The 27,769-nt window shown below is 39.5% G+C and overlaps 1 protein-coding gene across 4 annotated transcripts in view; it reads left to right on the top strand.

Moving 5' to 3' along the window:
* Nucleotides 1-13,597, top strand: part of LYRM9 (LYR motif containing 9) — a 45,328-nt gene extending 31,731 nt beyond the window's left edge. For 3 of the 4 annotated variants that reach the window (XM_064467675.1, XM_064467676.1, XM_064467674.1), the window contains exons 3-5: nucleotides 8,942-9,082; nucleotides 9,804-9,896; nucleotides 11,105-11,494. In XM_064467675.1, the coding sequence (XP_064323745.1) occupies nucleotides 8,957-9,082; nucleotides 9,804-9,896; nucleotides 11,105-11,122 (237 nt within the window). In that variant the 5' untranslated portion in view covers nucleotides 8,942-8,956 and the 3' untranslated portion in view covers nucleotides 11,123-11,494. Of the gene's footprint in view, nucleotides 1-8,941; nucleotides 9,083-9,803; nucleotides 9,897-11,104; nucleotides 11,495-13,515 lie in introns of those variants that run through there. The other variant, XM_064467677.1, reaches the window with a different exon arrangement.
* Nucleotides 13,598-27,769: the final 14,172 nt, after the last annotated feature.

Raw genomic sequence — 27,769 nt, 5'->3', positions numbered from 1 at the left:
GCAGTCCTTTAATTAACACTTCTAGTCTCTGAAGCCTAGGTTTGGTGGTCATTTAACTCTAGTCTAAAGGGATTCAGATTCTAACTGTTGAACAGTAGGGATTTGCTTGAAAAACAGTCACAATAGCAGAAAAAATCCCCATCTGAGAGCAGTGGCATAGTGTCATATCAGTATCATCATGGGTTCAGCTATACACTGGGTCAATTGACAAGCTTGCTAATGCAGAGTGCAAGATTAATTGGCTTTGGTCAGCCTTTGCTTCACTATCTGAATATCATTATCAGGAATGTAAATGATTATGCAATGCTGAGAAACGCCACAATAGCCTCAGTGTCTCCCTTTATACTTGTCTCTTTTTAAACGGGGCTTTATCTAAATGCAAATGTGACTTCAGCCTTCTGATTAGGACATTATACAGTCATCTATTCCAGAAAAGCACAATTAGTGGATTATTTTATTTCTGACTCAACAGTTCTTGGTTTAGATAGTTTGTTTGTTGTGCTATGCATGATATTTAAGTTACCAGGAGGAGATTTACATTATTAGTAGGATTATAGCCAGATTTTGTGAGGTTGAGGGTTTTTTCTTGGCAGATAAAAATGGTAACATTTGTGGGACTCCAGGGGGAATGTTTTTAGAACAAAAGGCAATAGTGCAGATTCTTACTATGCTTCATTGTCCTTTTTGTATCATGTATGGGGCAAATTGCAGTAGTAACTATGCAAATTCTCCAATGTTGTGGGTTGTGCAAGTGCAGAGTGTAACCGTACCTGTTTTCAGGATCTATTCACTGTAAGGTTGTACTCATCCAGTAACCCAGTATCTTAAAACTTAATAGTGGGTCAGGTCATAGGATTTTCTCATTCAACAGCTATTTTACCAAAATAGCCATAAAGTTTTCCATGTGCAGTGGTAGATTTCCAGTGAAGCTTTCACTGGAAGTGATATTGCAAACAGTGTGAAGTTACATGATCAGAAAAATACAGATATTTGGTGATAAACTTCCCTGTGAAGCTTAGCCATGTCATAAAATCTGTTGCATTTTTGCAGCTATGAATCTGTCAGAATTCAGGATATTATTTTCTTTCAGTATAGGAGCCTTGTATGGTATATGTTTGATAACTAGACCTGATGAAAACTTCAATCTTTAAATCAATTAAAATCCAGTATTTGTGGGAAGGCGAAGGAGGTTTTTTCCTGCAGTTCATTAGTGGTTTTGTCTCATTATTTAGATTCAACAGCTCACAATTTTCCTATGAAAAATTACTGCAGTGGAAAATTCCTAATTATCTATAGTGAAACAACACTTTCAATTCGATTGATCAGTTTAGTCCTTCCATATTCATATGTTTATATGACTCTAGTTTCTTGCTCCCTCCTGCAGCTTATTTTCTTTACACTGAAGCAAGCTGTCCTATACATTCCCCACATGAGGGATCTTGGCTTTTGTGACAGGAAATCTATTGTGCCACTTAAGTTTAATTAGAGCACAATGACATATGATGAGCTTATACATCAAAGCCTAGAAACAACTCAACAAATTGGCTCCAGTCCCAAAGTATATTTTGGGATCTGTACTGAATTGGGATGTTTCACTGTATTTAGTGGGAGTATGTGAAATACAGGGTCAGGTTCTTAGGCTCAGTGGAACTATACCAATTCTTACTAGCTAAGGATCGAGCCCACAAAACCTGTGTGTACAGTTAAACTTAGATTCAGATCAACTTGAATCCAACTGCCTAGTCTAGATTTCTATACTGGGTGATAACCTTATTCCCATAGGTTCTGTGTATGTAACAAGTTGAGTCCTATGGCCAGTTCTAATTTGCACAGAGTTCAGAGTATTGAGTATAGACCCAGGACATATTTTAATCTGCCACACAGTGGAGTAAGGAGTTAGCTTACATCTAGGTGCACAGATGGTCTTTATATTCTGCTCACTTGTAGCACTACTTATGTGTTGGTAAGTCAGTGATTACAGTGCCCTATCACTTAAATGTTAAAGATACGAGATGAAGAGCTACATTTCCACAACTACTTGCAAGTAGTGAGAGGAGGCTGTAGTGAGGAGGGGGTTGGACTCTTCTCCCTAGTAACAAGCAATAGGACAAGAGGAAGCAGCCTCAAGCTGCACTAGTGGAAGTTAGGTTGGACATTAGAAAAAAATTCTTCGCCAAAAAGGTTGTCAAGCATTGGAACAGGCTGCCCAGGGAAGTGGTTGAGTCTCTATCCCTGGAGGTATTTAAAAGAAGAGTACATGTGGTGCTTGAGGATATGGTATAGTGGTGGACTTGGCAGTAATAGGCTAGCGGTTGGACTCAATGACCTTAAGGGTCTTTTCCAACCTTAATGATTCTATGATTCTATGCTTTACATATGTGGGTTTATGATTTCAAGAAGTAGGACTTACTACTGTAGCAATTTTTTTCCTTCCTAAAAAAGCTTTTCATTAAATATGGGAATTTTGGTGTTTCACAGATACGTTTTTTGTTTTATTTCAGGATGGCATAATTTGAGATCTAGTATCTAGATACCAACTTTTTCTACATTTAGGTTTATAGAAAGGGTCCATGTTTGTCTTATTATTCTATATTTGTGCACATTACATGAAAGATAAAAAAAGCCCTCTCTTCTATATGGAGAATGCCAAAATGATGATAACGGTAAAAGGAATTTAAGCTGGGGTTTTTAATAGAGTTCATCCCTTATTTTCAAATATCCACTTTTCCTGTGGTTATTGGACTGCTTAAGTATTTTGAGACACTGTACTCGCAGGAGACTAGACTATTTTAAGAACAAAAGTGCCATGTATTCCAAGTGCGGCATTTAGTTTAACTATACAGAAACGATGAATGCCCAGCCTTTGCATTAGCCCAGTGAGGCAGCATGTCTCAAGCATTCACCTTCAAGGCACAGTTCTTTCCCTGTGGACCCTTTCTGTAACATGTGGATGGCCTTTGTCCTCCGTTGACCATGTTAGCATTGCTGCCCATGTCAACTCATAGGCTGTGGGGCACAGCAAAAGTCAGATGCCTTCAGATATTCTTGTTTGTGAATTGTCTGACTCAACATGTAGTTATTGGGGTTCTGAACAAAACACTATTGCTTTAAAGCTTGAATTTTGGGGTTGGAGAATAGGTACAACTGCCACTGAAGGAAGAAGAAAAGGAAAACATTGGCTGGGGCCAAAGATACCCCACGTGAAGCTGGTCTAATAAGTTAATTTCTGTGCCTCGTTTCCTATTGATGAGAGCAGGCTACAGTCTCAGAGCAGTGTTCTCATGTCTATATCAGACACTGGGAGACACTCAGGGTGTGTGGTAATAGAAGATTAGGAAATTCATTAAAAAGCTACATGGATGTCTGTGGGTGCAACACCTCTAAACAGCAATCCTTAAGCTTCAGTAATTTTTTTGTAACAGACTCTCGAAGACACTTCATTATTTAGAAAAGTGACATGATTAATCAGGCTTTAAATGACTGACAGTTAAAGCACCATGACAATAACTGGGCCATTAACATGGCATATTCTTTTGATTTCTGGCATGCCTTGTAGCTGTCTTCTGGTTTTCATTTTTCTTCTTTTTATAACTGTATCTGTTCAGGCAGTTCTTGTTGAAATGTATACAACAGAGTAATATAGAGTTAGATACACAAAGGACATCCAAACTTTATTGAAAAGGTCTTGCTTCCCCTATGTAATTTCATATGGTAAAAAATTCAAGGCTACCAAAGAAAGGCAACATGTATGTTACTATATTATTCTTGTTGTAAAAGAAAAGTAAATGTAGATACTGATCAAAAATTAAAATCCTTACATCCCAGTTCCTCTGAAAAAGACAAACATTGACAACTTCTATAAATTGAATATTGTTGTGACAGAATCGCCTGAACTACCAGTATGTGTCAGGAATATTACTCAGTCTACATATATCATTCTCAGTTTTGTCACCTGCGGTACTTAATGCCAGGGGAAAACTGAAGGAGGGGATTTAGCTTCATGTTTGTATAGTAAATGTTTTTTACAACATATGGTGTAAATTGGCAGCCCCAAAATACTTTCAACTGGTATTACCTTTTTAATGAACGCTGAAAGTTTGATTTAAATAGTAGGGGAGAAAGAGCCAGGTGTTAGGTGAAACTAAATATCCTAAGCAGGAAAGGAAAGCAAAAGTAAGGGCATTTGCATAGCAAATCAAGACTATTTTCAAAGTTCCATTTGTGTTCTCACTGACATGTAGTAGGGGGTATACAGAGATATCACTAAACCAAATGGTAGGAAGAAACCAAAGGAGGGTACCTCTTTTGAAAGTCCATTCGTGTTAGAAGGGTTCCCAAGAAAAGAACTTTAGAAAAGAAGTCAGGAAAGGTGGTTAGTGCTGAAAGTGTTATCAAGGGTGGAGTGAAATGTGTATGCTGGAAATATGCCCTCAGCTCTCTGCTGGGAGTGAAGCCTTAGGGTTGAACCCATGTTGCAGTTAGAAAAATAGCAACATGTACAAATACCTCCTTGAGGTACCTGTTGAGGCCTTCAACACTTCTACAGTAAGTCAGATGGGGTGTTATACCATGAGGTGTCCAATATGCCAAAACAAAACTGAGAGCTACTCCGAAACAAACTCTTTATTTGATATTATATTATTGCCCCATCACTGGAAGTGTTCAAAACACCATCAGCTCAGATGGGGCTTTGAGCAGCCTGATCTATTGAAAGATGTCCCTGCCCATGGCAGGGGATTGGATTTGGAACACAGGACATTCCACCTCAAAATGAGAGAAGACTCCTTTCTTCTGCAGGTGCCAGAACAGTGGCACAGGCTGCCCAGAGAGGCTGTGGGGTCCCTTCCCTGGAGACATTCACACCCTGCCTGGACGCAGTCCTGTGCCCCCTGCTCTGGGTGTGCCTGATCAAGCAGGGGGTTGGATGGGATGAGCTCCAGAGGGCCCTTCCAACCCCCACCAGTCTGATTTTTGTGAAGGGCAGGGAGTAATTCAGTCTATATATTGCTTGACTTGCATTTTGGAGTTGCTTATGTTTCTGCTGGTTGGAGGGGGCATGCAGGGACCTCTTTACTGACCATCGAGAGTATAATCGCCTCCTGTACTCAAATGCCAAAAAGAAATTAATCCAAACCAGAAAATGCATGGAGGTGATGCCCAGCATAGGCTTCATTGCAAAGAGAAAAATATCTTTTAGAGAAAGATTGGAAGAAAACAAGGAATTAACATTTTGAAGACCAGAGGTATTCTGATCTGTATTTTAAGCTGAACCTTTTGGGTAAAGCCATAATTAGCACATCTTGTGTGCTTGGAAAGTGAGCTAGCTAGCAATTGGACTAGTCAGACTGAAGCCATTTTGAAAAGTCAGCTCTTGGTCTATATTTCTGAATTTTTGTAACATCTTTCTGCCCCACATATGGGTTTTTTTGGACAGCATCCAATTCCTGTAGTATGTGAGGCCAAATGGCTTTTATTAAACAAATACGAAAAACTAGAACTGGAATCAAACAAGCAGAATGAAAAGACTGCAGCAGCAGTATAGAGCCGACTTATTGCCCTCATGATGGAAGAATGGTTTTCTAATTGTTTGTGAAAGCTAATGGAAACCATATTTTGCCTGTGAATAATTCCCCGGAGGGATCATTGTGAAGTCTTACCTCATCTCTCATACTTTTCTGATAGAGCATATCAAGTATTCAAAGCAGACACACCCCATGAAGCTCAAAGTGTAGAAAACCACTGGTCATCTTTAGATACTAGAGAAAGATGGGACCCTTCAGGGGTGAGTGAACTTCACTGGCACATCACTGACCTGTCAGTCTGGTGCAGATTTACCTGTCAGTTGTGGGAGGGTTGGATAACTGGCAGATGGTAAAGGTTATGATGACAGAATCCAGGAGCCAACTAATTAAGTTTGGGGGTTTTTTGCCCACAAGGCATCATGATCTCACCCTCAACTGTGTTGAGAGAGGGGTCTGTTTGAAAATTTACTCCAGTCAATGTCATCTACTTCTGTGACTGAAAATTGGAAATGCCACTTTTTTGCCTTTTGTCCATGGAATCTTTCTTAAATGTCATAACATTTCAGTCCCCAAGATCTTTATTCCAGACTTTAGTAATAACAACCGGATCAAAGTTGTTATCTTAAATTTCATCCACCTTTTGTCTTTCCGTGATGTGTATGAAGTCCTTAATACACTGGATAGGGCACTATCAGCACAATACAAAGCAGCAGGATTTCAAATTGCTGTATTTGACATTGGAATCTCCCATTTATCCATCTTGGGAATGGCCTTTATCTAATTTTCTTTCCAAGATCCCCTGAATAGGTAGTCGTTTACCTACAATTAATTAAGGAAGTGACCAAGCTGAATCTTGTGCAGGTAGTTGACAAGCTGTGTTGTATTAGCTCCAATGGAAAGTCACTGCAACATCATAGTGGTGTTTACGGTGCTTGTGGTTTAACAGCCTTTTTTTGGTTGGTTATGTTGTTTTAACTTTAACAGAATCGAGGTCAACAGCACCATATACAGATATTTCACCTCACTGCAATCATAAAAAATGTGGCATATTGGTAACAAATGTCAAATTGGGATTTTTGTGACTCTCATGGGTATTTTTCACTAGAGAGTTAGTGTGATCAGCATTTTTTTTTGAAGTATGTTTGCCACAAATCTATATACTCTAATACTCTGGGGAAAGGGCTTTGCTTGTGGAAAGCCTTGCTGAACTATTTTGAGTAAAGTCACAAATGAACTACAACAAACCCATTTCAGATGTAAGGAAAGTTGTCAGTATAAATAAGCAGGAAAGAGATCCTGACGTATGTTCTTGAAAGGTTTATGCCTATTAAGCCCATTGTATGTCTTCAAATTAGTTTTAACGATTTACATCATCAGCTCATGAGATATAACCCTGTTAAGTCCTCCCTTAAGACAGTCACCTTTTATCCTTGGAGGCTAGAAAAGCATTTTCTGAAGTGTCATCGGAGCCTTTCTTAGGGGCTTCCATAACACCCATCAGCCATGATTCACTGTTTCTGCAGGTCCATTAAAAAAAGTGTTATAAAACTTGTCTGTTGATATCAGCTAAGCAGGTGGTGAGCTATATTGTGTGCTCTATTAGTCTACACAAAAACAGGCTCATATTATTGTCACCTCCTCCCCGTTCCCATCCCACCTGTTTGGCTCATCTGCCTCATTCTGCCTCATCTTATGACTTGTCATTAGTCCGCCTTGTAAATTCTTTGTGGCAGAAACTTTTTCATTAGATATGTATGTATATATAGTACCTACCATGACAGAGCCTGAATCCTTGACTGAAAAGTATGGGCACAATTCCAATAGGGATAATAATTCTAATATCGCAAGGCTCTTCCTCGCATGTATCCTGTAGACAAGAGGCTCTGTCACAGGAACAGCTCCCTCTTGTTTTACAAGATGTTACTTTTGACAAAGGTAGTCAATTAAAAAATCAATATAGTATAGATTTTGCCCAATTTTTCAGTAATGAACAGGAAAAAAAACCAATACTGAGATACTCGGATATTACTTTGTACTGTGGTTTTGTGCCATGAGTAAAGCAATGTTGTAGAGGCCCATCCCTCAAGAATGTGACACGTTCGGCATTTTTTTTTGTAGAATTCTCTAATTTTCTTCACATGGAAGAATCGTACATTTTGTGCTTAAAATATCAAAGATTTTCTGTGACCTCTACTATTGTAAATCAGCATAACTCTTGTTACTGCTATAGAGGTATGCTTACTTATATCTACTTAGTTATAGTCTGACATGGAATTCTATTTTACTGAAAATACAGATTACAGTAGTACATATCCCGTTATGACAGACATTTTGTAGGTATATAGTGAGGAGATTTTTCCCCACTGTAAGAAGAGCTACTCTATGCAAGTATACAGCCCAGGCATGCGATAGCTATGGTGTTCTATTCTGAAATGAATTTGGCCCAAGGATTTAAATTACTTAAGAAAAAGGAAAAAAATATTGCAAATGATGAGTAAGTATCATAATGGGGGCTAAAATAATGCCATACACCTACTTCATTATTCAGTTACTTATTATCTTTCTTCTTAAGAGTAATGATATAAAAGTGCTTTTTTCCAAATGTTAATTTACTTCTCTGCAGATGGTAACCATCTGTTAAATGACAAGTCATTTACAGTATTTGATTAGCACTTTATATAGCTTGGATAGACTTATTGTAACAATATGTAAGTATAGTTACAGAGGTGAAACTTGTTAGATTTGTTCTTTTCCTGTTGCTGTTATAAAAAAAAAAAAAATTCAAACCTATCAATATTTTTGCCTGTCTTCTCTTACACATGTTAATTCACATTAAAGCCTGACACTTCTAGGTCAGTTCACAAGATGTTCTTGAGAGAATGATAATATTAGGAAATATTATTAAATTCCAACACCACTTGTAGCAATTATGAGCATCCTCATTCTACAGTGTCACCATGTGGATGGACTCGTATGGATGCTCAAGGAAAGCACTGGAAGCCTGAATGAATAGAATTATGGCTTATCAAGTAGAAAACTCCCTCGGGGTTGCAGTACTGCTTTGTATACTGATAGCAGCTTATACTGTGTCTGTTTATAAGCTAGAGAAAAATTATAAACAAGAATAAATAATATTGCAATATACCTTAATATTACCATCATAAAGTGATCATCTTGCATAAACTCCACACTTTTGTATTTTAATACCTTGATCAGCAGCAACTAACCCCCATCTGTCAATAACCTAAGAAAGTTCTGATTCATTTCATATTGTGTTTTCTTCTAAAGTTTCTTCAAGTTATGCTGCTAAACTTTCATTTGCTGGCCCTGTTTTCACTGTAGTAAAATTACTTTACACTTTTATTTCTGTGTTTTTAATAATCCGTTAGGTATCTTGATTTGCGTGTTATTTTCAACAGCTAAAAAGCCTGATAATGGCCCCACTACCAAATGCTGAATTAGTTCAGAACTCTCTGCAGTTATATCGTTACCTGCTTCGATGCTGTAAGCAACTTCCTGAAGAGAATATTCGTCAGCACTACAGACATGCGGTCAGGCAGGTGAGAAACAGATTTCTTTTCTGTTGGCGGAATTCAGTGTTGGGGGTGTTTTTGGTTTTCTCCTCCTACAGTTTGGACCAACTTTTTATAACTCCTGGCACTTAAAAAATTATTCTTCTGCAAGCTTGAAACATTAGTGGATTTGAAGGATTATACTGGGAGTATGTGAAAGTGAATTTCTTTGTTTGCTTTGAATCTGAAACATTCTGTTTTCGTTGGTTTTCATCTCTAATCCTTATGTTAGCTGAGAGAGTGAACAATCATTCCTTACTCGCCTAAACGCATCTTTCATGGTAAAACTTACTGGTTCCTTGTCAGTCACTTTTTAATATATATACATATGCAAACACACAGCCCCTCCAACCCCCTGGCTGGATCAATCTCATCTAATTGTTCATATAGAAGTAATTTCATGCTTTTGATAATACCTGTTGTCCTGTGTCTTTCTAGTTTTAACGCGCCAGACAATTTCAATATTGAATTGAAGTTCTCTGGGTTTTTTTGCTGATGATGTATGAAAGGGGTAAAATACTTAATATGAAATTACATTCAACAAGCCTTGTTATGGAAGTAGCACAGCCAGGTGCTACAATGTGTATTTTTACTTTTTCAGATAAACAGTTTGCATCAAAAATTAATTTTCTTTGAGGTTTAAGTCATCCTTATTTTGACAGCTGTTCCGTTAGGTTGGCTAGTCAGTGTAACACTTTGAATGTTGCAGAGTTTCAAAGTCCATGCTGATGAAGATGATCCTGAGCGAATTCGGCAGATTATTAAGAGAGCCATTGAAGATGCTGACTGGGTCATGAATAAAGTAAGTGGATCAGATTGTCTAAGTCTTACTCTGTCTCAGTTCAGACCAAAGAAGAAAACATCAGAAATCAAGTTAAGAACAGCAAACTGTTGCATTGTCCTGGACTTTGAAGGGACTGGGTGAACGGGAATACCTAGCCACTAGGGATGTATGACTGATAGTTCTTGTTTAAAAATTCTTCTTTGTTGATAGAAACTTTAAGTGTATTTTTTAAAACCAATGATGTTTTAAGTTGGTCTCTAGATAAATCTTGGTTTCCATGAAGAATTACATTAAATTTCAGCAGTGGTGGCTAGTATAACTCTATAATAGAGAAAAAAAAAACAACCTACAATGTTTTGCAAGCCTCAGTTTGTTGACATGCATCAGCTGGTTTCCTAACAGGAATGTATCCTCTCTTAGTCAGTTTATGTAAACTCCCAGAAAGATTCCCCCTGCCCCTCCCCGCCTCAGCTCTTGCCTGCGCAAATCAGGGTTAGACAACGTAGTGGCAAAATTGTGGTAATTGGTTTACTTGTGCCGTAGTTATCACCCAGCGGATGTGCCTCTTTACTATCACAGCTCTGAAAGATACCAGTCAAACTGATTTCTTAAATAAAACAATGAAGATTGTTTACTGTTAGACAGCTAAGAGTCACCTGGACTTCCTTGGATTTAAATCATGTTGGGGAGCATGATATGTTAACATGGATTTCTGAGTGTAGTGAAACAAGTAAATTCAGCTTGCTCTAAATATCTTTGATTTAATTTACTAAATGACTGTTAAGTCCTTCTCGCTGCCAGCCCATGAAATCCAAATGAGAATTGTTACAGGAGCAAGCATGGATTAGTCATAGATTATAAAATTATAGCAGTAGCGATATCCCAGCAGTTGCAGCCTAGTAAATAACTGTCTGTGCCTGAATCTGATTTTATTCTCCCTACAATTATAAAAGCCTCATTCTGATTCTGCTACAGAGATTGTAGTCTGCTTCACTGGAAAACTGGTAATTGAACTGTATGAGAGGAGGATCAGATTCACAGTGCCTGCCAAGAGGCATTATTTTATACTGTAGAGGGAAAGCCTATCAAACCTCAATCTAATTTAAAGGAAACAGATAACTTTATGTAGATCATGAAGAGGGTTGTAAATCCTTGTCAGTATGAACTGTTACTTTTAGTTATGTGCTCTTTCCCATAAATAATTGTTTCTTTCTTTTTCCTTTTAGTATAAAAAACAGAAGTAGAAGAGGAATGATGAAGACAAAAATGTCACTGGTAAACCTCCTTAGAGGACTTGCAGTCAAGCCCAGTACTATATTATAGTTATTGTATTATTTAAGAGAAAAATCCAGGCAAATACAATAATTTGTGTCTCCTCAGGATGTCATGAAGCTAAATTAATATTTCTGAAGCTATTTGAGTCTGGAGATTAAAAGGCACAGTCTAGGTTCAATGTATTAGCTTATAGAATCGCACACTTTAGCTTAAAGCCCAAACTTGTCTAAGACTTGAGTAATACAGAGAGCTTCTCAGGAAAACTTACTGAGAATAAAAATGTAATGGAATACAACTCATTAAAAAATAATAAATAGTGGCCTGTCTGTCATTCATATCTGATGAATTACAGCGTCTCATGTGAAAGAACTTAATTACTATCTGAGCATAAAGGTCTATACTGGGAGCCCACAAACCTGAGAAACACTTACTGAGGGATCAGAACAAATTTCTCTTTACGAGATTGTGGACTAGATTACACTGTTAGGCCTAGATCCACTATAGCATAGCAGTGTTTGATACACTTACTGTGTAGGTTATTTGGTGGCAAGGTTCTTCCGCATAAGTAGCGTTGGGTTTAAGTTTGTATTTATGTAACGTTCCGAATTAGGGTAGTCAGTCTGTTCTGTCAGATCATCCTTTTGTCAGCACCACAGATATGTTTTCAGAGTGAAACAGAGGTATGACCAGAGGACGGGTCTGGTTTTAATCTAGTAGGAGACACAAAAGCATAGGCTACTGAGTGGAGAACATACCCACAAGAACTTTAAGCCCATTTGAAATGTGAACCACGGTATTCTCCACTTGCCTGTCCATGCTGCGGGCGTATCGCCGTTCTACTCTGTAGGTTTGCACTTGAGCTAATGGTTGTCTTTTCTTATTTAAAGATGGGTGCCTTTCACCCTAACCTCTAAACTCCCATGAAAATGGACACCATTCGGACGGGTTTTACAAACTGAATGGTATAATCATTGAAATGTGCTATGTTGTACAGGTATAAAGGCCTTCATAACTTAAGCCCTTTAAAAATGGGAGTCCACATCTTCTTTTTAAAAAGACTGGTTTTTCACTCCCCTAATTGACTTTCATCAGGGAAAATTCGAAGAAATACTAGCTATCTTAAATAAAATTAATGTAGGGGCGAAAGTTTCTTTTTGAAACATGACCTTTGCTTTTTAGCTGTACTATTGTGTTTTTAACTGTAGTTGAAACTTTCTGCCTCCAGGTGGCAGTCCATGCTGCGATGTATATCCAAAGTAAAAAGATTTGGGGATTGGGTTGGTTTTTACTGTTTCCAAATTGTTGAACTTCCTCACCTGCCAAAATAGAACTCAAGTGCTAAGGCAGATGTCTTTTAGGCTCCATATTTTCTTTTTTTTAATCAGCCGTGAAAGAAACAAAAAGAAAATCCTAGGTCAAAGTAGTCAGAGAATTTGACAAGTACTATAAAAGAAATAGGGGCCCCAAGCGAACATTTATACCATAAAGTATTGTATCAAAAATTTTCCTTTGTCTCTGCTAACCCTAAACCCTCCTCTTCAAGAATTCCTGCCCTCTCTTATTCTTTCCTCTACCATCGCCACTACTGTTCTTCTCTCTAGTCCTACACCTTTCACATCACCTTATACACCCTCAGCTTTTGTTCTTGTTCTACATATTCCATAATTCTGTTCTCTCATCTTATCTCTCTACCACACCTTTTTCTGTTCCTCAAATCCTTTTCTGACAGGTGCATCAGAAGATACTCAGGTATTATGCTGGAGCCATCCTTCTGCTTAATTTCAGATAAATCATGAAGGTAAATAATTTCTCAACAAAGTAGCTGTAAGTTTTTCTTCCTCATGTGAGGAAAACCACTTGTCTTTCTATTTAGATACTTTTTTTTTTAAGTGCAACCATTCCTGTTTAAACTTTCAAAATAACTTGATCCAAGGTAGAGCATAGAAAACTCAAGCCTTGGCAGTTGACAAGGAGTATCCAGTATGAAACTGAACCCTGTAATAAAAAAAAGCTCAAGTAGATTTGATAGAGGATAGCTGAATGTGCAACTTTTAATCAAGAACAGCAAACAGACGACACATGCTGTACTCCAATTCTATTGCATATATTTGGTCTGTAGTATGGAGATTCACTGAGCTTTGTATTAGTGCAATAGTGAAAATGGTAAGACTCAGTAGGTTTGACAGCATCTGGAAACATAATAGTTTCCTGAACTTTAAGTGTAGTGTGCTCAATAACCCTCCATTGCTTTAATTGTCTTGCTTGCTGTAGTATGAGACACAATATTTTGTTCAATTACTAAATAGGATAATTGCACATATCTAAATCATTCTTATATGCCTATTATTTAATTTATGGATAGTTCAAAAGAGGAAGCACCAAGGAGCTGGAAGGTGCAACTGTGGCATGTCTGCGGCTCCAAAAGTCTGAGGTGCCACCTGAGGTGTGGGAACGCCAGACCAAAGGTATGATAGATGTAACTGATATGGTAAGAGCAGGATCTTTGGGAGCTGGTAGAACATGTAGTTCTTAATAGGGTGCAGAGGGGGAACACCATTCCAGACAGGAAACACCATGAGTAAATATTTTGAGTAATGATTCGGTTGTAGGGGATGATGACGTGTCAGAGATTTTTTTCATACAAGCATAATCTGGTTTTCAAAATGACAAACACTTTAATAGAATGGAAATATAATGTAAAGATAACTTTACTCATTCCATAACAGAATAATTTTCATGGTGGTAGGGAGACACAATGCCAAGAACTATTTACTTCCTTGTAATAGTGAAAGTAACCTAAATGTCTTAAGTCAGCTCTAATGACTGGCCTGAACTGTTGTTCTGCTGCACAGCTGAGGCTTATCTTTTCCAGACACTATACAAACTCTGTTCAGCACCATAATTTGACATCAAAGATGTTATATTAGCCTAGATACAGATAAGAACCTGAACTCTGAAAAGGGATTTAGGCAGAGCTTCAATACTTTTGACCAAAATTATTATCCAGAAAACGTCTACTCAGTTGTCTAATCCTGGAGTTGCCCTAATTTGTCACTCACTAAACTGTTTGACTTGAGAGTTTATATGGTAAATTCAGTTTTCTTCAGTGTCCCAGCTTTGCTGAGACTGAAGAACCGTTCTCTGTTCCACCAATGTCTTCATTTGGTGTTAACACCACTGTGCTAATGATTAGCTGCCAATGGCCCGAACAGGGCCCGCTGTGGGAAAGGCTTACACAGTTGCAGGCATAACTTTTCACCTGTGAGCAGCAGGAATACACTTGGTCAGTCTCCTTCATGGTTCTCTGGCAGTTGCAAAGAAAATATCGACACCAAATAGATTGGTGCATCTTTGTTTCTATGTTCAGTCATCCAGAATCTCTGAAAATAAATATATTGGGTGCAAATTAAGTCATAGGATATAAAAGACTGTATACTGTAATTACTATTGCAGTGTTTAAAAGAAAAAATTTCACACAGTTCATTAAATTGTTGATGCTACAAAGGATAACATCAGTAAAAAGGGACAAGCCCATTCTATTCATAGGGTTTAGTTTCTTTTTGCTGAAATGAGGAACTCACTTTTGTAATTGTATGTCATGCCAGTTCTGGTAAGTAATGGACTGTGGATACATGTACCCAATAACTGAATGATAAAGGACCCATCAGAAGGTCATGTCAAAGCCCCAGTTTTTGCTGACCCCACTGATAAGCACTCCCATAGCAGGCATTCAGTTACCAGCATCACTTCCCATGTGGAATATTATGACCTGGCCATTCATTAGCCTGAGGGTTTTCTTTGTGTTTACACAAGTGCAGTAACTACATTATGGAAACAACAGTTTTGCAGCTGGTTTACTGTAAGACCTTGGGTCAATAACTTCTAAGAACCCTACAATTAAAGGGGAATTAACAGTTCAAAGGTTGTGTACAGACAGCTCTGTCAGTTAAGCTAGAGAGGTTTTCACAGGAGGCTTGTTGTGCAAGACAAACATTAGAACAAGGAAAAGACAGTTGGGAGATTTGTTTAATAGATGGATCATGCTTTTAATCTTTGAAGTATCGAGAAACAGATTTTTTTAGATCACCTTATAGCTAAGAAAATGAGAAAAGTCTTAGTCATAAGTCTATAACCTGGAGATAATCAACATTAAGTCTAAGGACAGAACCATATTTGATTAGGAATCTGAAGCTGTAATTGTGTGGAAATAATCTGTACAAATATGGAAGTGACATGACTGGAAGAATCATAGAATCATTAAGGTTGGAAAAGACCTCTAAGATCATCAAGTCCAACTGTCACCCCAATGCTACCATGTCTCCTAAGCCATGTCCTGAAGTCCCACGTCTACACGTTTTCTGAACACCCCCAGGAATGGTGACTCTACCACTTCTGGGCAGCCTGTTCCAGTGCCTGACCACTCTTGCAGTAAAGGCATTTTTCCTAAAATCCAATCTAAACCTCCCTTGTTGCAAATTGAGGCCATTTCCTCTTGTCTTATTGCTAGTTGCTTGGGAGAAGAGACCAACACTCACCTCACTACAACCATCCTTTCAGGTAGTTGTAGAGAGTGATAATGTCTCCCCTCAGCCTTCTCTTCTCCAGGCTAAACAACCCCAGTTCCTTCAGCCACTCCTCATCAGACTAGTGCCCTATACCCTTCCCCAGCTTCGTTGCCCTTCTCTGGACACGCTCCAGCACCTCAATGTCCTTCTTGTTCTGAGGGGCCCAAAACTGAACCCAGGATTGGAGGTGTGGCCCCACCAGTGCTGAGCACAGGGGCCCCATCCCTGCCCTGCTCCTGCTGGCCACACTATTGCTGATACAAGCCCTGATGCTTGGGCCACCTTGGCCACCTGGGCACTGCTGGCTCATGCCCAGCCGGCTGTCAGCCAGCACACCCAGGGCCTTCACTGCCGGGCACTTTCCAGCACTCTTCCCCAAGCCTGTGGCGTTGCCTGGGGTTGTTGTGACCCAAGTGCAGGACCCAGCACTTGGCTTTGTTGAACCTCATGCAGTTGACCTTGGCCCATGGATCCAGCCTGTCCAGACCCCTCTGCAAAGCTTTCCTACCCTCAAGCAGATCGACACTCCTGGCCAACCTGGTGTCATCTGCAAACTTACTAAGGGTGCACTTAATCCCCTTGTCCAGATACTTGAGAAATATATTAAACAGAACCGGCCCCAACACTGAGCCCTGGGGAACACCGCTTATGACCAGCCTCCAACGGGATTTAGCTCTGTTCACCACAACTCTCGGGGCCCGGCCATCCGACCAGTTTTTTTACCCAGCAAAGAGTACCCCCGTCCAAGCCACGAGCAGCCAGTTTATCTCAGAGGATACTGTGGGACAGAGTGTCAAAGGCTTTCCTAATGTCCAGGTGGACAACATCTACCGCCTTTCCCTCATCCACTAAGCAGGTCACCTGGTCATAGGAGAAGATCAAGTTAGTCAAGGAGGACCTGCCTTTCATGAATCCATGCTGGCTGGGCCTCATCGCCTCATTTTACGGTACATGCCACATGGTGGCACTCAAGACGATCCACTCCACAATCTTCCCTGGCACCGAGGTCAGGCCGATAGGTCTGTAGTTCCCCAGATCCTCCTTCTGGCCCTTCTTGTGTCATGGGTGTCACATTTACTAATGTCTGATTGTCTGGGATCTCCCCAGTTACCCAGGACAGCTGATAAATGGTGGGGAGTGAGTGGCTTGGTGAGCACTTCTGCCAGCTCCCTCAATACCCTTGGGTGACTCCCATCCAGCCCCACAGACTTGTGAATGTCCAGGTGGTGCAGCAGGTCATAAACTGCTTCCTCCTGGATTACAGGGGGTTGATTCTGCAGTCATCCCTGTCTTCCGGCTCAGGGGGCTGAATACCCTGGGAATAACTGGTCTGCCTATTATAGACTGAAGCAAAGAAGGCATTAAGTACCTTAGCCTTCTCATCCTTAGTGGCAATGTTCCTCTCTGTGTCCAATAGAGAGAGGCTGGAGATTCTCCTTGGTTCTCTTTTTGTTGTTAATGTATTTGTAAAAACATTTTTTATCCCTTACAGCAGTGGCTGAGTTCTAGCTGGTCTTTTGTCTTTCTAATTTTCTCTCTGCATGACCTAACAAGATCCCAGTATTCTTCTGGGGTTGCCTACCCCTTCCAAAAGTGGTAAACTGTCCTTTTTTTCCTGAGTCCCAGCAAAGTCTCCCTGTTCAGCCAGGCCGGTCGTCTTCCCTACACGTTTGTCTTATGGCACATGGGAACAGCCTACTTGTGTGCCTTTGAGACTTCCTTCTTGAAGAAAGCCCAGCCTCCTGGACCCTGTTGCCCTCCAGAACTGCCTCCTGAGGGAATTTCCCAACTAGTGCCCTGAACAGGCCAAAGTCTGTCCTCCAAAGTCCATGGTAGTGGTGGCAATTTACTGGTGGGTTAGTTGATGTGTTTAATTCAGTGTATAGGTTCTTACGCTTAAGCTTACAGGCAAATGTTAAAGGGTCTACTTTTGTTATTACCAGCCTTGGAACCTCATGTAGAAGTTTTCTGTGTAGTGAAAATATTTCCTTTTTTTTTTAAATTTGTTGATATCAGGTTTTGGTATAGAAAATACTCTAAATTTGTGGTTTATCTAAAAAATAGGATAGTATTGTGCAGTTCACATGGTTAAAAAGATGTATATATTTCTGATCACATTCTTATGTCAGAGGTGTTAGTGATTTCAATTCACTCTTGGCACTGCAAGTCATTTGAGCCCTGTGGGTACTGAATGGAATACTTCCATCTCAAGTCAGGCTTTGTTTAGCACCATTTGTCAGTAACTAAATATTCTTTAAATAATTCTTTAGCTTTAGTACTTTGTAAACTCTTTTTCACTTGGTTTGTTATGTCACAGGCAGTGCTTTTTGTTTAGAGACACATGAGCTTAAGAATTTGATGGTACACAAAACATCTCTTCTGTGGTGTTTGGCTCATTCTCAAATGTCATAAGGAAGTGATTTTTACTGTGGTACTATAAAGACACAAGTATACACACTATTTCTGAGAAAAACAAATAAATTTCACTGTGGTCTGTTGTTAAGCAGAACAGTTTCTTATCTGTGAATAGCTTTTAACCTTTTAACTTGGCATTATAAACTGTGCCTTCATATAAAGCTCTGATAAGATGCAAACCAAACAGGCAGTGCAGTAGCTGCGAGTCTTAGACATTCAATATCATAATATTAATTCATTATGAGAGTCCTTGATCTTAAACTGTAAGAACAAATCTTTAGAGCTTTATGCTGTAGTGTCCTTCAGTGTCATCCAAAATAGCGCATGTGTGTTTGAAATGCGTGAGTAGTCCCTTTATCAAGAACTGTGTTCTAAAGTAAGTCAGTAACACATGGAGATGGCTTGATGCTGTACTAACTCTGCCCACTTGGTCAGTTGCTTTACTGCAGACTTTCCTACTGTTCAGTGGCAGTGTATTTCTTCTTGAGCACAAGCCAGCTGGCATCTTTCAACTTTTGTATTATTTAATTAATTTATCTTATGCTTCTGTCAAGCTGGGTTTTATGAAATAGTGTTAACTGAAGCGTACGCTATTCATCAAGTACTCCTTTCAGCTTGTGATTAATCAGGGCAGACACATTAACTTTAAAAAAATAAAAACCTGTTCTTTGAAGAATATTTTCTGTTTTCCTCATAATTGTGTTTGATATTTAAAATAGTTTTTAAAAGTTTAGAAGCAGACAGAGGCATCTGTCACTTCTAGCCAAGAGCTTTATGATGCTTGTATTTATCATTGGTCAGAGAGGTCCTTGACATTGCACACTTAAGGTAGTGATCCTGCACACTTAATTAAGCTAATAGGTTATGAAAAGGACACTCTGGAACTGCTGTTTATTGTCCATTCCTAAGAATTGAGGGGCCTGGGAAGTTAACTTCTTTATGCTGTAGCTATCAACCTGGGCACCTTTTCTCCCAGAAGAATACACCTTCATATTCTGCATTAATCAATTTGAAAAGGATTAACTTGATTTATTTTTTAATCAGTAATGTCTGAGACAGCTTTGTTTGGGTGCTTCACTATCTCATATAAAATATTCTTTCATCTGCCACCCCACAGTATTTAGATTGAACCGCCTTGTTACCTGTGTGCTTCCTTCTGCTGGGATGCAGCTTCATCTGTTTAAAAACAAGTACACTTTCTGTCCTGTTATTGTTGCAGCTTATTTTTTGCACAGTCTTTAGTATCAGTCTTGGAATAAGTTTAAAAATTTTAATTTTTAAAATTTCCTGCTGTTCTACAGAATGGATTTTAAAAGATAGAAAATGACAATAAATTCTTGGAACTGATTAGGTTGGCTCAGGTTCTGTATTGGGTAGCGTAACACAAGATCTGGAGTTTTATTAGTCTCACTTTCATTTTCTCAGTATTTCATCCACAGAAAATCAGCTGTATCTCAGATGGTGTGAACAAGGAACAAGGAAAAGAGTGTGTTTCAAAACAAATGTCAAACAGAAATTAGCAGTCTGGAAAATATTGCATCACGGTGAGGGACACAGGCAAAGGCTGTATTTGCTGGAGACACCTCCCTGATACTCACCAATCTGAGGACTGATGGTTTTTTTATGCATAAAAAGTGTTGTGTTTTTTTTCCACAATTGTGCAACTGCAAGGGCTGCTTTCTCTTTTATTTTCTGTTTATCCTCGTTGTTTTAGAGGTCGCAAAATGGTATGTTTAAATGTAGTTCGTAGTACAGAATGCAGGCATCTGTGGAGTCTTGGAGACTTCTCTTCCCGAAGAGCTCTGTAGAGTTTGTTCTCTCTTAACTGGAAGTATCTCACAGAGTAGGTTGCAGCTTTATGGCCAAGATTTTAAAAAGTAATTCTCAGATTGCTTTTTAGGTGCTTAACTTGGGAGACCTTAAAAATTATACTTGGTGATAATCTTACATAGTTTATTGTGTTGCCATATAACATCAGGAAGATAAGGTCATTTCTCTGGACTGCTATTTCATATTCCATCTTGTCTGTTTAGATTACATGGAAGGGCTTGTGGTTCACTATGTATGTAGTGATGCATACTTGTAATGCAATTAAGAGTTGGGTTGTCATGGGCAAGACAAGAGTAAACAGCTTATAGTGGATCTCAATACCGGGGTGTGTTTTAAGAATCAATGAGAGCTCTTAACGCACCTGATTATTTCACATACTCATTTGCTCCCACTCTGTGTTGTATTTACCATCTTCCTTTAGCCTGATGATTTTAGTGCACAGAACACCTCTCTGACTGGTTGGGACTCTCTGGGCGAGTAGCAGTAAAATGGTTATTCCCCTACTTGCATGGCTCTGAATTAGGAGGGTACTAAAATAGTAATGATCATTTTAGAATTATTTCAGAAGCACAGTTTAAAAATAGAGATCTCCAAATTCTGCTCCCAGCTGACATAATACAGCCTATAGGATTTTACAGTTACACTATACCAAGTCTGGTAATTTCTAATTGATTAAATGCAGTGAAAAGGCATCCAGTGTGTATTATGAAACTTAAGAGACGGAGAGTCATTCTACCCAGTCAAGTAATTTTTAACTGAGGATTTATATTCTATGACTGGGAAGTCATTTCAGGATGCCAGCGATCTGTCTTTCATATATGCAGATTTACTCTTCCATTGCAAAGAGAGGGAGTTTCAAAGGCAAAAACATGGGAGGAAATCAGGATCAGAGATGTTATGTTGGATGAGGATTTTGGTGCTTCTGTATGGGAAATACAGGAAATACTCCTCCCTGAAGGCCCTACTAGGATGATGAACAACGTGTTCTTTTAGAGAATTCTCAGATTGTAATGAAGTTTTAGAAGGTGGTACGTGAGAAGAGAGAAGGAAATAGCTGGGCTTTGGCTTTTGCTGGTCAGAGAGCTATCTTGAGCTGCCTTAACCTTACAGTCAGTGTTGTAAAGTCACAGAAAATTCCCCTTTGCACTCCCTTCTGCCAGGTCTCAGATGACTAAGCCAAAACTAGTCATCATAAAAACAGAATGAGGCAAGAAAATGCTTTTGACCAAAAGTCTTACTATTTCTGTCACTTAATGGTGAAGCACGCAGTCTACATCAGCTCCTTTTGCTTTGATGGCTGTGGTCCAAATACCCCTTTACTACAATAGTTAGATGAACCATTCAGGCTGTGCAAAGTGATTATTTTGCATCTTATCCTATTGAGAATAGAGACAAAAATTGTTATGGATAATAATAGCACCTGCTAACTAATCTGTAACAATCCTTTAATGTTTGTACTAGGACTGCTTAATATACCTTAAAATTACTTAACCCATTTTATAAAGCCATTCATCACTTTCTAGAATCTGACCTTACTATATATCAACGCATGTTCTTCCCTATCCCTATTTTTTATTTTTAATATGTGACTTTTCAAACTCCCAAGTGATGTTCCCCCTTCCAAAAGCAGCTTCAAAGGCTATCCTCTCTGTCACTGTGGTCGAGTGTTGTGTAAACAAGCGGTGTTTGCTTGCCAAAAGGAAAACAAGCTAAATAGTATGGCCCTAGCCTGGAATTCCTATAGAAAGAGAGGGAGGTATGAAAAGCAACAGCATTAGAATATCTGCATCTTTGTTGTGGTTTAACTCGGTAGGCATCTAAACACTACACAGTCATTTACTTGCTCCCTCTTCCCAATGGGATGTGGGGGGAGAAAAGTCAAACACACAGCTTGTGATAAAGACAGTTTACTGGGACGGAAAAGGAAGGGAAAATAATAATGATGATAAAAGAATATACAATATATGTGATGCACAATGCAATTGCTTGCCACCCATTGAACAATGCCCAGCCAGTGCCAGAGCAATGATGGCCACCTGCCAGCCAACTCTTTCCGGCTTTATACACTGAGCATGATGTCACATGGTATGGAATATCCCTTTGGCCAGTTTGGGCCAGCTGTCATGGCTGTACCCCCTCCCAGCTTCTTCTCAGTAGGGTATGAGAAGCTGAAAGGTCCTTCATTAGTGTAAGCACTGCTTAGCAAGAGCTAAAACATCAGTGTGTTATCAACATTATTCTAATACTAAATGCAAAACAGAGCACTGTACCAGCTGCTAGAATAATATTATCCCAGCTGAAACCAGGTCAATCTCTTACTGCTAGAATATTGTGTCCAGTTTGGGCCTTCAATACAAGAAGAGCAAGTTCAGTGGAGGGCCACCAAGATGATCGGCGCTGGGGTGCATATCTCATGAGAGCCTGAATGAGCAGGCCTTGTTCAGCCTGGAGAAAGACCTAATCACAGCCTTCCAGTGACTTTAAGGAGGTCACTAAGGAGATGGAGCCTTGCTCTTTGCAGTGGTGCATGGTGGGAAGATCACAGAATCCCAGGTGGGAAGGGCTCTCAGGGATCATCTAGTCCAACCTTTCTAGGAAGAGCCCAGCCTAGACAAGACGGCTCAGCACCCTGTCCAGACGACTCTTGAAAGTGTCCAATGTGGCAGAGTCAACCACTTCCCTGGGGAGATTATTCCAATGGTGACTGTCCTCACTGTGAAAAATTTCCCTCTCGTGTCCAATCGAAATCTCCCCAAGAGCAACTTGTGTCCATCCCCCTTGTCCTTTTCATGTGACCCCTTATAAAAAGGGAGTCTCCATCTTCTTTGTAGCTACCCCTTAAGTACTGGTACATGGTGATGAGATCCCCTCTAAGCCTCCTTTTCTCAAGGCTGAATGAGCCTATCCTCGTATGGCAGCTTCCCAGTCCTTTGATCATTCTTGGTGGCCCTTCTCTGGACCCCTTCCAGCCTGTCCACATCCTTTTTGTATAGCGGGGACCAGAACTGCACACAGTGCTTCCAGGTGTGGCCCGACAAGCGCTGAGTAGAGCGGGATAATAACTCTCTGCTGGTGATGCCCTTTTTGATGCAACCCAGCATCCTGTTGGCCGCAGCAGCCACTGTTCGCTCATGTTGAGCTTTCTGTCCACCAGGACCCCCAGGTCCCTTCCCACAGAGCTGCTCTCCAGCCAGGTGGATCCCAGTCTGTGCTGTTCTCCCAGATTATGTTTTCCCAGGTGCAAGACCTTACACTTGTCCTTGTTGAACTTCGTAAGGTTCTTGCTGGCCTGCTCTTCCAGCCTATCCAGATCTCCCTGCAGAGCAGCTCTCCCTTCCGGAGTGTCTACTTCCCCACTCAATTTGGTGTCATCTGCAAAGTTCATCAGGCTACACTTGATCCCATTATCCAGATCACTTATGAAGATGTTGAATAACATTGGGCCCAATATTGATCCCTGGGGGACCCCACTAGTGATGGGTTGCCAGTTTGGAAAAGGAGCTATTTACCACCACCCTTTGGGTGCAGCCTGTCAGCCAGTTCCCCACCCACTGCACAGACCACTTGTCTAGGCCATAACACATTCATTTCTCTGGGAGGAGACCGTGGGGAACTGTATCAAAAGCCTTGGAGAAGTCCAGGTAGACAATGTCCACTGCCCGTCGCATGTCAACCAGGCAAGTCACTTTGTTGTAGAAGGTGACCAGGTTTGTCAAGCACAATCTGCCCTTAGTAAAGCTAGATGAGCAGCAATGGGCAGTGTATCATATTTCAACAGCTGTCTGAAGTTCACCTACATGTTGGTTTTGCTTGCTAGAGAGTTCTGTGGTAGACTCTCAAAAAAAGACATTTTAAAAACACTTCTGGATAGATTTAAGTCTGTCAAACCAGGGTGACCAAAGAAATATGCACGGTTACAAAAAGGAGTGCTTTGCATTACACATGCAGTCTGTGAGGATGGATTGTTGACTACTAAAAACTGAGGCTGGTCAGGGCTGATCTTAGATGTCTATTTCTAGATCTGTTGTTTTCAAAAATATTTCTTCATTAGAGAAGGCATAAGCCTTGTGGGCTTATTGGTAGTGCAAAACCACAGTCAGTGTGGGTGCAAAAGGTTTATTAGTAACGGGGTCAGCAGAATGAGATTTAGCATCTCTAGATGTGGGAAATGTTCCTGTGGCTGTTCTCTTCCTGATCTACCCATGCATTTAATCCCTTTTCTTATCAAATAGATAAGCGTGCTGGGACAGTATTGACATAGAAATATTAGACAGTTCTTGAGAAAAGTTTCCTACTGGTTGTTTAAAAGAAAACAATTAGGGAGAGAAAAATTCCAGAGTTTTGGGTACAAGTATGACTTGATAGAAACAAAGACATGGTAAATACATAGATCAGGTAGCTTGAAATAGTTTCTTTTTATTTGATGTGGACTGTTTAGTAATTCTAAGCTTTTTTGAGTAAATTACCAAGATGCCTAATGATTCTTTCTCAAAGTGCCAGCGGTTGCAGCTGCTGCAGATGTAGAGTTCAGCAGGAGGGTGTTTCCTGTTTTGATAATGGGTTAGTCGTGTCTTGTGGATTCTTCAGCTAACCAGCATCATGGATCTTTCTATGGAAGGAAAATGTCTCACAACTGCCTCGTAAGGAAAGCATGTTTAGCGGCATAAATAAGGAATCAGCGCACTTTCAGGAGACAAAATTACTTAGGAGCATGCTCTTATTTTCTCCTGATTTTGTCCCCTTCAAATTCAGCTGCAAGATTGTCCCTCAGCAAGGAAATACAGAACTGGATGATGATCCACACTTCTCTGAGTATCACAATTGGTCCATGTTCTTCAGAGCCAGAATTTTCAGACTGGGGTGCAGTACTACAGCGAATTCAAACACTTCCTTTGGGAATGTAATTTAGCCAATGTCTAAATTTGTACCTAAGTCAGATTTCCATTGATCCAAGTCAAAGAAACAATGGTCCATCTCTTTTCAAAATGTGCACAGCAGCACACAGTATTAATGTGCTAGTCAGGAAGGCACTAGTATATAGAGATAAGTAGGGTGAGAGAAATTGAGAAAAAATGAGAAATGGAGTCTGTGGGTCCAGTACAGGAGAACAAGGAAAAATTTACAGTTGTGCACATCAGAGGTTTTGTGGGAAAGGCTGATGGAAGGATTAGTGATGCTTTAGCAGAGAAAACATGCTTTCCAGTTGGTTAGAGCTCCAGGGGTAAAGATCTCAGCACAGTTTCCAAAGGAAAGAGAAAAAGAAATCGCTATGAACGTTGTCATTGCCTACACTCACAGTGATTCAGGAGTAACTGAGGGAATGATAATGAAAAGATTATGCTGTGAGGAAAAAAAAGAGGACTTGAAAATATGTTTTCTGATTATTTCCTGATACAGGTAAGATCATTCATAGTTTTCAAATTATTTAACTTCCTACTTTCTTAGTCCAGGATGGAGCACAGTTGCTTCTGTTTCCACCTGAGGTTATTCTGAGTGTATATTACCTGTTTTAGTATTAAGCAAAAATGTGGTTTTCCTTATTTTAACATTATGCCTATGTGCTTCCAAAACATAACATGGCAGAAATAGACTGCATTACGTGCAAACTTCAGGCTCTGGGGATTTTGGTGGACTTCCCAATAGACTTAATAATAACCTTTTTCAGAGCTCATTAAACTCTGAAGAAAGAGTCTGTTCATATTTCATGCAAAGTGTAATTTGTAATTACGCTAAGTCTAACGTAAATATGTGATATCAGTCATTTAGGAGAAAATTATGTAAAAGGTAAGAAACAAAAAACCCCACATTTCAGAAATCAGTGATGGAACACTGGATTAACAGCCCTCATCATTGCCCAGGCTGACTTTAAACATTTATTTGGTGTGAACTGCAGGTAAGTTTTCAAGTCCTGTTAAACCAAAGAACATCATCCAGCTTCCATGATAAGAGACTCATAACCCTATTCAAGGATTTTATAGAGTGGCTAAATCAACCTCAATCATTCTCTATTTAACTTCACAGTTTTTGGAGCAGTTTATATGGAAGTATATTGTTTTAATGATATTTCTAGCGTATTCCCATGAGAAATAATACAATTGGCTGTATGTTCCTTCACGTTGTGGTTAACGACTGTGCTGTCGGATCAAAATTTTATATACTTTTGAGCAATATTTTAATATCTTCAGATGAAAAACAGCACAGAAATACAGAATGCAGTTATACCATGTAAAAATAGTCCTCGTGATTCCTTAGGTTGAATTTTAGCTTCTGTTCCCCTTTGTTTTAGGGTATTTTTAACTTTCAGAACCTAAGTTACTTTTATACTTCAATATTCTGTTCTTTGTTTCAGCCCATAAATTTATGGATTGTATTTTGAAAACCATATTTAAATCTCTTGTATTATCTGACCTTGATTAGAAATTCTGAATCATACTGACATCAGCCAGTTGCTTAAATTGGAGGTTCTTCCTCAGACCATGCTTTCACTAAATAAGAACACATTTGCAATTCTGTAGTTCACTGCTATTTCTCAAGCAAAAAAATCTTGCACATAGTACTTTTAATGTCATCTTTCTTTACATTCAACTGCAACAAGCGTGTATTGCAGGACCAGAGGTAACAAACACTTTTCTATACATTTTCCTATGCACATGACAGCTCTTCCTTATGCTCGAGACAGTGACATTTTCAACAGGCAAAATATAACAACGTTATTGCAAGGAGTGTAGGGCATGCAGCCCAGCAGGCAGCCACACGCAGGTTTTTATGCCCAGTTAACTGCCAGCTGCCGTTTTACTTTTTTGCTTTAATCTACTAGTAGCTAGCCTTTACTGCTGCAGCTGTGGCTGGAGATCCCACGAGTCAGTCAGTATGTTTCAGAAGTCACTTCTGCTTGAGACAACAGGCATCAAGGCCTACGAAATCTGGTTATTTTTCGTCTGCTTTGTCCCTCCTTCACTTCCTTGTCGATGTTTGAAATATGCACACATAGGAATTTTGAAAAGGGTGGCTAATAGGGAGTTTTGTTATTACTGTATTTCTGAGTTTGGCCTGACTTGCAACTAGCAGACAGGAAGGAACGGATTTACTGACAGTTACAGCTTTCATTTTTGCTCTTGGATGTTCGCATACTGAAATTTTCCGTTCTGCCCTGTCATCATTTGACGTGCAATCTTGCACTGCCTAGATCAGGAGGTGGCAAATGAAATATTATACTCTTCACCCTAAACCAATGCTTTTAATATACCTTAAATCTGCAGAAACTAAAAAGGAGTCCAGACAGTAGATTTGGGATCCTACTTGTATTTGTGTATTTTGAAGTGCCTAGACCTGAGTTTTTTATTTTGCTTTTGATAGAAGGTTGTTATCCCCCCTTTATAAAGAACATTTCAAATGAATGAAGAAGCCAGTGAAGAAAATGCTACAGTTAATGGTAAATATGTTAAAATACTTAAAGGTACAGAAAGCAATCAAAACACTAAACCAATGAAACTGTTTTGCCGTTTTGCCAAGTTGGAGGGAATATTCAAACCAAACAAATTTTCTTTGGGAAATGAAAAACAAAACCAGTGTAAAAGAAGACGATTAACAGTAGTAAATATGAGGAGATATTTGGGAACACCTTTTATAACAGTAGTTACTGGTGTTACTAATTGTATCTTTGTCAGAAACTACTAGAAGCTTCTAATAAAAACACTGAATTTACTGAGGTTCCAGAGCATAAAGGCAGGAAGAACTGGTGAGAAGCTCTATTGTTTCATTGTGTAAATCCTCATTTTATGACATAGCACCTGGGGGTTGGCTTCC

The sequence above is a fragment of the Phalacrocorax carbo genome, chromosome 17 (genome assembly GCF_963921805.1).
Source record: "Phalacrocorax carbo chromosome 17, bPhaCar2.1, whole genome shotgun sequence".
NCBI classification, from domain to species: domain Eukaryota; kingdom Metazoa; phylum Chordata; class Aves; order Suliformes; family Phalacrocoracidae; genus Phalacrocorax; species Phalacrocorax carbo.
Note: the sequence above shows the minus strand (reverse complement) of the source record. Positions and strands in the feature narration are given on the sequence as shown.